Here is an 11,035-nt window from a genome sequence, read left to right as displayed (position 1 = left end):
GTAATGATATGCAAAAGCATTCCAAAACATTATGGGGGTAATTAAAGTTCTGGGCCTCAGACCACATCCAGTTGTCTATCCTTGGGCTCAATCCTTCTGCGGCAGTCCAACAGGAAGTTAATTCCTCTCTTTTCAGACATGAGATTCACTTTCATTAATTCCATGCCTCAGGCTGTTTTTTGGTTAGCCTTTTATGTGAGCAGTTTGCTGCCTCTCAATTGCAATAGAGCATTTGCACATTGTGGTGGGTCAATTGGGTTGTGCCAGTGAAAAGCTAATGAGCTTAAGGGGAGCCCAGTCATCTTCTCCCCTGCTCAGAGGTGACTCTTTGCTCTCCAAATGAAGAGTATACTGCACTGTTTCACCTGACAGCTTTATTCTCATGCCCCATCCCAATCCTTCTTAATAAGTGTTGATTAGAATGATGTGTCAAGGTGAGTCTTTATCCATGGCGATTTTGGTTCTTCACCATGCAAAGGAGTCTAGTGTATGCATCAAGATATAGGCTTGATGGCTAGCATTGAGTGGAAAATCCATTGTGGCATGATATGGAACCATGTCCCCCCTGTATCCTCTGGTGTTTCCCCCCCAAAAAAACTTTATTGGAAAGAGAGAGAAACATTGACGTCATGAATCACTTCTGCGAATTGTCACATTGCCCTATAAAGGTGTAGATGGTAGAATTTTGAATATTTTTATGCACATAGTTATAATCTCTATATCACTTCCTCCATATAATAAGTAGTGCTCCTTTTCAGCAGGAACGCACCGGAACTCAGTTCCGGCAACTCTCATGTGTGTGCCATTGCAATTATAGGAGAACAAGGGAGGCCTTTATGGTGAGTTTCTGTACCTGTTTTTCTAGAAAAATAGCACAGAAAATAGGGATTATAGTGGTGGAATGTTCCATCATGCACATTTTTAAAAATCTGGGTGAAATCTTTTATTCTGTTTTCTTCAAACATTTGGGCTCTAAATGTGTAGATTAAGTTATTTCATTCCCTACAGCAGTGAATCTGTTTTCTATACCATTTAGCAAGGCATCCCACTCAACTCACAGTCTGTTGAAGCGGCATTTATTTTTATTTCATTTTCTAAAACGTATAAAACATTTATCCTGCAAAATAGGGAATCCAAGGAGCTTTTAACGATACTTCTAAAATGAGAACAGAAATTAACAGAGTAAATTAATCCAAAATAATAAAATAGTGAGTACAGAGGAAAACAAGTACCAAGAAATACACCAAGAGATAGAAAAGGAAGCTTTCTGAGCTATTTTGAAGTCTTCACATCCGGGTTTGAACTGGAATTTCTCACTTCTCTCTGCAATCTTCCTCCTCTTTGAAAAGTCTCTGGAGTATGACCTTCATGCTCTCCCTAGATCGAGCCCTCTTGTTTCTTCCAATCAGGAAATAAATCAGTGGATTAATACTGCTATTCAGGCAACTGCAAAAGAGCCCAGCAGGTATTGCAACAGATTGCACTTTATAGTTTATAAGTGAAGTGAAAAAATTTATTAATACAATGAAAGTAAATGGGAAAGCTAAGAAGAGGAAGATGATGAGGGCAAGTAGAATGGCTCTTAAAGCTTTTCCCTTCTTCCTCTGTTGTGATTGAAACCAAACTTTTATAAACAGGACAAGAGTGGAAACAGTCATGAGTGGGAGGCAAAGTACAGCATTCATCAGAAGCTGGTAGAAATGAAGCTCCATCATAATATTAAAAATATAAAGAATCCAGCAGATTACAGTGAAAAGGAAAGAAATGATCCATATTGTGGCACACACAAGGGTGGAAAAGTGTGGTGGTCGGTGGCATCGGTGCCAAAATGGGAAAACAACAGAAACACACCTGTCCATGCTAATGGCTGTCAACAGATATTGACCAGTGTTGTACATGAACAACAAGAACACCTCGGAAAACTCCACAAACATATTCATAGGTAAGGATGAAAATGACATCAAAAGATACATAATCAAACAAGAAGATAAACAAATGAGAACCCCAAGGTCAGCAACAGCCAGATGTAGTATGAAGGTGGTGAAAGGATTCCTCTTCATGCAAAAACCAAGAAACCAGATGACGGTTCCATTCCCCATAAATCCAAAAATGCTAATAACTAAAATGAAGACATAGAGGACAATTTTTGCTGTAAAATAAAGTGATAAATCACGATAAAAACCATCCAGGTTGGTTAGGAGTTCAGTTCCATTTTCTGCTCCAATATCATCCCCTGAGGCATCCCAAGTGTACCAGGATCCCAGGCCATCATTGCACATGTTGCTTAATCTCTGTTTCTGAGCTACTCCTTGCATGGCTATTTCTACCTGGAGAAAATAAAGAAATGTGGAGTCAGTTCTGGCCATAAAGCTCAATCATATTAAACCGTGTTACTCAATCAATAATAAGAAAGATACATGCTATTGTGGGAATTCATGACTGATAAACAAACAAAGAAACACTTTAGGAATAGTGTTCATTGGAATGTTTGTCAAAAATTATCATTTTCAGAGTTTTAGGGGGAAATGCAGTTCACCAAGGAGTTATGGATTTTTCCTCAAAATAAAAAATCTGCAGGTACAGCATCAGTAAGCATGTCTTCTTTGAGCTAAAATTCCCCTCTTCTTCTCTCTGAGTCATCCTTCACATCTCAAAGTAACGTATTGTGTCCTAAACACTGGGAGTGGGTGGTTGGATGGGCTTGGTGCTTCAAATCTGGAGTGGAGAAGAGGAACAGGAGAAGGAGTAGAGCAGCTCTGGTGATCAGGAAAACAAAAGCCGGTTGGAGGATGGATGGCGGCTAACAGATTGGAGTTGAATTCTGACAAGACAGAAGTACTGTTTTGGGGGGACAGGAGGCAGGCAGGTGTGGGGGACTCCCTGGTCCTGAATGGGGTAATTATGCCCCTGAAGGACCAGGTGTGTAGCCTGGGAGTCATTTTGGACTCACAACTGTCCATGGAGGCGCAGGTTAATTCTGTGACCAGGGCAGCTGTCTACCAGCTCCATCTGGTATGCAAGCTGAGACCCTACCTCCCTGCAGAGTGTCTCGCCAGAGTGGTGCATGCTCTGGTTATCTCCCGCTTGGACTACTGTAATGTGGTCTACCTGGGGCAACCTTTGAAGATGACCTGGAAACTACAAATAATCCAGTATGTGGCAGCTAAACTGGTGAATGGGAGTGGCCGCCGAGACCATATAATACCAGTCCTGAAAGACCTACATTGGCTCACAGTACCTTTCTGAGCACAATACAAAGTGTTGGTGCTGACCTTTAAAGTCCTAAATGGCCTCAGTCCAGTATACCTGAAGGAGCATTTCCACCCCCATTGTTCTGCCCAGACACTGAGGCCCAGTGCCAAGGGCCTTTTGGCAGTTCCCTCACTGCGAGAAGCCAAGTTACAGGGAACCAGGCAGAGGGCTTTCTTGGCAGTGGCACCCACCCTGTGGGACACCCTCCCACCAGATTTCAAAGAGAAAAACAACTACCAGACTTTTAGAAGATATCTGAAGGCAGCCCTGTTTAGTGAAGCTTTTAAGGTTTAATAGATTATTGCATTTTAATATTCTGTTGGGAACTGCCCAGAGTGGCTGGGGAGACCTAGCCAGATGGGCGGGGTATAAATAAATTATTATTATTATTATTACCCCAACCTTCTGCCTGAGTTCCCCAGCCACAGTGAAAAAATAACAAAACAATGCATTGGGGAGGCATCTGTAAATTTTTAATATTATTTAAGTGTGATTTCAAAAACAAACAAACCCCAGATGAAATAGAACTCAAGTCAAATCCATTGTTCTGATCTCACAGTGGCCAAACAGATGCTTAAGGGAAGCCTGCAAGCAGTTTCAGAACATAATAGTACTCTCCACTTCTGTGATTATCTGCTCTTTAATTTCTCAACCCCACTCAGACCAACGTTGACATTTGTGGGAGACCTACCTGCTTTTTTCAAGGGCATGGGGACCCTTCTGTTCAATCCCAGATAAATTAACATACCTCCCCCCAACATTCCTCAGATGTAAATAGGGACATTTTTCACACCTCTCTTATTGACCCTCCTTGACCCCCATTTTTTTTGTCTCTCACATAGCTTTACTAACTGAAGAAAGACAAGTGTCACCACTAGTAAACTGTTTATGAAAAATACCAATATGAATTATAACAGAAAAATAAAACAGAAGTTAAAGTGAATTCAAACAGCAAAATGAGAACTAGTAAATGTATATATAGAGAGTGATGCTGATGAGCCTGACCTTGAGATTTTTTTATAAAATAATGTTGTATCCCTATTGTACAGCACTTCTGAGGCAGATGGTTGGTTTCTCCAGCCCAGTATACCCTTCTCCAGGGATTCAACCTGTTTTTTTTTGTTTTTTTTACTGCAATGCATGTACACTTCTGCCTATGGTTCCCTTTCCACTTTTGCAAATGAACTATGTCAACTTGACATATCCACATACCTGTGAATAACTGTTGATCAGCAGTCTGAGAACATGATGAGTTGAAGGCAGGAAGAAGCTGAAATGAGGAGGTAGTCAGAAGATTGGCAGCCCCAAGGAGGAGAGAAAGGATGTATCGCTAAGCTCTCCGTAATATGTTCATGGCTCCACCCATTAATCTTCATCTGTTCTTACTCAATTTGCCAACATCCTGTGGCAAGAAGAATTTTGTTCATTGGTTGTCAAGAAAGTTAATTTAAGAGGAGGTTCTTGTCTCCAAAGTCTTGATGTCATAGAGAAGCAATCTTGAGAAAAAAGTTCCACGGAACAACTGGGTGATTGTTGAAACAATACGGTAGTTCCTGGGATTCTTTGAGGTGGGATGATATGCTTTGAATCCACAGGTAAAGAAGGTAAAGGACACCTGGACGGTTAAGTCCAGTCAAAGGCAACTATGGTGTTACGGCGCTCATCTCATTTTCAGGCCGGGAGCCGGCTTTTCTCCACAGACAGTTTTCCGGTTCATGTGGCCGGCATGACTAAACCGCTTCTGGTGCAACGAAACACCATGATGGAAACCAGAGCACATGGAAACACCTTTTACCTTCCTGCCACAGCAGTACCCATTTATCTACTTGCACTGGCATGCTTTCTGGGGACTTCTGAATGACTAAGAGGGGGGAATATGGAGAAGCAGGTGGGAGAGGAGAACAGAATGGAATGGCTGGATGATATGACAGACACACAAATGTTTGTATAGATCTATGTACAGCAAATAACATGGCACATTCTGGCTCAATCATTTTCCTTGTTCAAATGGAGGGCTTTTCCACCCTTCCACCAGTCCCATTCCAAGAAGCCATTTCCAGGAACCTTCCAGGCAGTGGTCCAAGTGGCCTTGCATTTGCTGTGCAGCTTTCCCCTGAAAAACACGCTCTTTGCCTCTGAATTGGAATGAACAGCAATCTTCAGAAAATCCAATGGTCATTTCTTTCGATTCAGCAGTAAAGAGAGGGTTTTCCTGGTGGGAAATGGTGGGCCAAATGTGCTGTGGAGGAGCCCCAAGAACCAATTTTATATGTCCCGTGGGATGTTAGAGCAGTGGTTACCAAACTTGGTCCTCTAGCTGTTTTGCGACTACAATTCCCATCATCCCTGACCACCGGTCCTGTTAGCTAGGGATGATGGGATTTGTAGTCCCCAAACAGTTGGAGGGCCAAATTTGGCCACCACTGCATTAGAGGGTCAGCTATAGACATGAATGCAGACATTTGAAAATTTGTGTAGTTTGCATTGAGCAGATATGGTCATTATTGATTTTCACAACACATGTATCAAATAAATAGCTGGGGAGAAAGACACAAATGGAGAAGGGACCCTCAAATTAACCCAATGCTCATTTAGCTCAACGGGGTTTTGCAAAATGACAGTGAAGAAACAAGGAACTGATTACTTGAAATACTCACCTATTGTTCCAGCCAAAACCCTAGTCATTTGCCTCTATGTTCCAAGTATACATCATGTGTTTCTTTGGAATTCAAGCATGTACAAAGTGCATCTAACTGTGCTGTTCGTTCTGCCGCTAGTACCTCTTCTGTCTTCTTCCTGCAACCTAGTTGCAAAACTAACAAGCCCTCTTGAGTATGACCTTCATGCTCTCCCTAGATCGAGCCCTCTTGTTTCTCCCAATCAGGAAATAAATCAGTGTATTAATACGGCTATTCAGGTAGCTGCATAAGAGCCCAACAGGTATTGCAACAAATTGCACTTTATTGTCTAAAAGTGGAGTGATAAAACAGATTAATGAAATGAAAGTAAATGGGAAAGCTAAGAAGAGGAAGAACATAGGCTGGGGTGGAGAACTATATCTAAAGAACAAAAGGAGAGTCCTCCTAGATCAGGTCAATGGCCCATGCAGCTAACTGTCCTTGTCTCACAGCGGCCAAACAGATGCTTCAAGGAAGCCCACAAACAGCTTCTGAACATCCTTCCCTGTGATGTTCTGCTGGCAGGCCGTAACCTCCTTAATTTTCCAACCCTGTTGGGAAAACTTTGACATGTGTGGGAGGCCAATTTGTGTTTTTGTCTGTGACTTGGGCACACTTCTGCCCAATCCCAGATGCCTCATTTCTTTAAAGCCTCTATTATTATTTTTTATATGTAGTAATCTTCCTTCCTTCCTGGAGATAAGGAAAAAAATAAATTCTCAATCTGAATAAGGCTCCAATATAGCCGGACCAAGAGATATTCTCTCTCTCTCTCTCTCTCTCTCTCTCTCTCTCTTTTTCCCTCAATTCTAGCCCGATGAAAGTTCTTCATAAAAGCTCACATAAAAGGCTAACAAAAAATAAGCCTGAGCAAGTAACACTCATCATCAGAATGGCACAAAACATCCGTTGGGTGGCAGGGAGAAATTACTGTCTTCAAACCTAGCTACTGCAGTCTCAATCTCTCTCTCTCTCTCTCTCTCTCTCTCTCTCTCTCTCTCTCTCTCTGTGTGTGTGTGTGTGTTTGTGTGTGTGTGTGTGTGAGAGAGAGAGAGAGAGAGAGAGAGAGAGAGAGAGAGAGCTGCTGCATGCCCCCTTCCACCCGGTTCTCTGTTTTTTTCCACTCACTAATTCCATATCCCATGCCGCTGAATATTTTTCAGGTTGTTCTGGGGGTTTTATGCCCCTCTCAGAGCTACTGAACCATGCATCTTATGCAATGGTGGTATAGTTTTGGATACAGGAGCCCAAATATGGGATGTATCAACTTGATATTACTGCACATGAGACTTAAGTATGTGATATAGAAGACTCTGTATGAGAGTGGTATGCTGGGCACATGTTCATGACCGTTAAATGCCAGGACATTGTTATCTGCCACCATAGCTATCTTGCTTGAACTTCTGCAGAAGATAGTTGAATGTTTCCTGTGAGAGGAGACAGTTACAAAAGCATCAAACCCCAAACTTATATTATGGGGGAAATAACTATATATGCAGTAATGATATGCAAAAGCATTCCAAAACATTTTGGGGGTAATTAAAGTTCTGGGCCTCAGACCACATCCAGTTCTCTATCCTTGGGCTCAATCCTTCTGCGGCAGTCCAACAGGAAGTCAATTCCTCTCTTTTCAGACATGAGATTCACTTTCATTAATTCCATGCACGCACGCACGCACACACACACACACACACACACACACAGAGAGAGAGAGAGAGAGAGAGAGAGAGAGAGAGACTGACTGAAGGAGCTGGGTTTGAAAGAAAGTAATCTTTCTCTGCCACCCATCAGGTGCCATGTGCCATTCCGATGATGAGTGTTACTTGCTCAGGCTGTTTTTTGGTTAGCCTTTTATGTGAGCAGTTTGCTGCCTCTCAATTGCAATAGAGCATTTGCACATTGTGGTGGGTCAATTAGGTTGTGCCAGTGGAAAACTAATCAGCTTAAGAGGAGCCCAGTCATCTTCCTCCCCTGCTCAGAGGTGACTCTTTGCTCTCCAAATGAAGAGTATACTTCACTGTTTCACCTGACAGCTTTATTCTCATGCCCCATCCCAATCCTTCTTAATAAGTGTTGACTAGAAGGTGAGTCTTTATCCATGGCGATTTTGGTTCTTCACCATGCAAAGGAGTCTAGTGTATGCATCAAGATATAGGCTTGATGGCTAGCATTGAGTGGAAAGTGCATTGTGGCATGATGAGGAACCATCTCTCTCTCCCCACCCCCCGCCCCGGTATCCTCTGGTGTTTCCCCCAAAAAAACTTTATTGGAAAGATAGAGAAACATTGATGTCATGAATCACTTCTACGAATTGTCACATTGCCCTATAAAGGTGTAGATGGCAGAGTTTTGTGTATTTTTATGCACATAGTTATAATTTCAATATCATTACATCCATATAATAAGAAGTGCTCTTTTTCAGCTGGAACTGACCAGAACTCAGTTCCAGCACCTCTTAGGTGTGTGCCATTGCAATTATAGGAGAACAAGGGAGGCCTTTATGGTGAGTTTCTGCACCTCTTTTTCTAGAAAAACAGCACAGAAAATAGGGATTATAGTGGTGGAATGTTCCATCATGCACATTTTTAAAAATCTGGGTGAAATCTTTTATTCTGTTTTCTTCAAACATCTGGGCTCTAAATGTGTAGATTACTTTACTTCATTCCCTTCAGCAGTGAATCTGTTTCCTATACCATTTAGCAAGTCATTCCACTCAACTCACAGTCTGTTGAAGCAGCATTTATTTTTATTTCATTTTCTAAAACGTATAAAACATTTATCCTGAAAAATAGGGAATCCAAGGAGCTTTTAACGATACTGCTAAAACAAGAACAGAAATTAACAGAGTAAATGAATCCAAAATAATAAAATAGTGAGTACAGAGGAAAACAAGTACCAAGAAATACACCAAGAGATAGAAAATGAAGCTTTTTGAGCTATTTTGAAGTCTTCACATCTGGGTTTAAACTGGAACTTCTCGCTTCTCTCTGCAATCTTCCTCCTCTTTGAAAAGTCTCTGGAGTACGACCTTCAAGCTCTCCCTAGATCGAGCCCTCTTGTTTCTCCCAATCAGGAAATAAATCAGTGGATTAATACTGCTATTCAGGCAGCTGCATAAGAGCCCAACAGGTATTGCAACAAAATGCACTTTATTGTCTAAAAGTGGAGTGAAAAAACGGATTAATGAAATGCAAGTAAATGGGAAAGCTAAGAAGAGGAAGAAGAGGAGGGCAAGTAGAATGGCTGTTAAAGCTTTTCCCTTCTTCCTCTGTTGTGACTGAAACCAAACTTTTATAAACAGGACAAGAGTGGAAACAGTCATGAGTGGGAGGCAAAGTACAGCATTCATTAGAAGGTGATAGAAAATGGCATACATGTAATGCAGAAAATTAGAAAGAATCATGCAGATTGCAGTGAGCAGGAAAGAAATGATCCATATTGTGGCACACACAAGGGTGGAAAAGTGTGGTGGTCGGTGGCATCTATGCCAAAGGGGGAAGAGGACAGAAACACACCTGTCCATGCTAATGGCTGTCAACAGATATTGACCAGTGTTGTACATGAACAAAATGAAAAACTCGAATACTGTGAACACATACATATACAAAGGTAAGAGTGAAAATAATCCCAAAATACTGATAATCGAAAAAGAAGATGAACACATGAGAGCCCCAAGGTCAGCAACAGCCAGATGTAGTATGAAAGTGGTGAAAGGATTCCTCTTCATTGAAAAGCCAAGGAACCAGATGACAGTTCCATTCCCCACAAGTCCAAAAATGCTAATAATGAAAATGAAGACATAGAGTACAATTTCTGCTATAAAATATAGCGATGACTCGTGATCAAAACCATCCTGGGGGGTTAGGAGGTCAGTTCCATTTTCGGCTCCAATATCTTCCCAAGAGGCATTCGAAGTGGGCCAGGATCCCAGGCCATCATTGCTCATCTTGCTGGATCTCTACTTTTGACCTACTCCTTCATTGCTCTTCCTATCAGGAGAAAATAAAGAAATGTGAAGTAAGTTTTGGTTCTAAAGCTCAATCATATTAAACCGAGACACTCAAACAATAATAAAAGAGAAATGCTATCATGGAAATTCATGACCGATAAACAAACAAACAAACATGCCCCCCCCCAACATTCCTCAGATGAAATTAAGGAAAAAAATTACTCCTCTCTTATTGACCCTCCTTGACCCCCCATTTTTTCCTCTCTCACATAGCATTTACTAACTTAAGAAAGACAAGTGCTACCACAGTACACTGTTTATGAAAAAAACAATATGAACCCAAAATAAAACACAAGTTTAAAGTGAATTCAAACAGCAATGTGAGAACTAGAAAATTTATATATAGAGAGAGATGCTGATGAGCCTGACCTTGAGATTTTTATAAAATAATGTTGTATCCCTATTGTAGAGCACTTGTGAGGCAGATGATTGGTTTGTCCAGCCCAAGTATTCCCTTCTCCAGGGATTCAACCTGGACTTTTCTGCCAGCAATGCATGTACACTTCTGCCTTTGGTTCCCCTTCCGCTTTTGCAAATGAACTTTGTCAACTTGAGACATTCATGTACCTGTGAGCAATTATTGATCAGCAGTCTGAAGGCAAGGTGAGTTGGAGGCAGGAAGAAGCACAAAATCTTGTGCTGGAATGTGGAGGAAGCCAGAAGATTGGCAGAATGGACTACAGCCCCAATGAGGAGAAAATAGAGTTATCACCAAGCTCTCCGCAAGACGTTTAGGACTCCACCCATTACAGATGAAGTTCTTAAGCAGTCTGTCAACATCATGTGGCAAGAAGAATTTTGTTCATTGGTTGTCAAAAAAGCTAATTTAAGAGGAGGTTCTTGCCTCCAAATTCTTGATATCATAGAGAAGCATTCTTGGGAAAAGTGAGTAAATAAGTTGTATGGGAACAACTGGTGAGGGTAATACTGGGATTCTTTGAGGGGAATCACATGCTTTGAATTCATGGTGTGTATGGAGCCCCACAGGTGTAAGTTTGGAAACTGGAAGGGTGCAGGGCGGGCTTCTGAATGACTAATAGGTGGAAAATGGTTAACCTGAAGAGGGAGAGTTTTAATTCTCTAGTTTATAAGTTTA

The 11,035-nt window shown here is 41.5% G+C and overlaps 2 protein-coding genes across 2 annotated transcripts; both read right to left on the bottom strand.

Annotated features, from left to right (window-relative positions):
• Positions 1–1,125: 1,125 nt before the first annotated feature.
• On the bottom strand, positions 1,126–2,315 carry LOC117050475 (mas-related G-protein coupled receptor member H-like). The gene has a single exon (XM_033156140.1). It carries the CDS (start codon positions 2,313–2,315, stop codon positions 1,314–1,316), a length of 1,002 nt encoding a protein of 333 aa, XP_033012031.1. The 3' UTR covers positions 1,126–1,313.
• A 6,368-nt stretch (positions 2,316–8,683) lies between these two features.
• On the bottom strand, positions 8,684–9,876 carry LOC117050474 (mas-related G-protein coupled receptor member H-like). Its single transcript, XM_033156139.1, has one exon. The coding sequence runs from the start codon at positions 9,874–9,876 to the stop codon at positions 8,893–8,895; it is 984 nt and encodes a 327-aa protein (XP_033012030.1). The 3' UTR covers positions 8,684–8,892.
• Between the last annotated feature and the right edge of the window lie 1,159 nt (positions 9,877–11,035).

This window comes from Lacerta agilis, chromosome 7, assembly GCF_009819535.1.
Source record: "Lacerta agilis isolate rLacAgi1 chromosome 7, rLacAgi1.pri, whole genome shotgun sequence".
Classification (NCBI taxonomy): domain Eukaryota; kingdom Metazoa; phylum Chordata; class Lepidosauria; order Squamata; family Lacertidae; genus Lacerta; species Lacerta agilis.
Note: the sequence above shows the minus strand (reverse complement) of the source record. Positions and strands in the feature narration are given on the sequence as shown.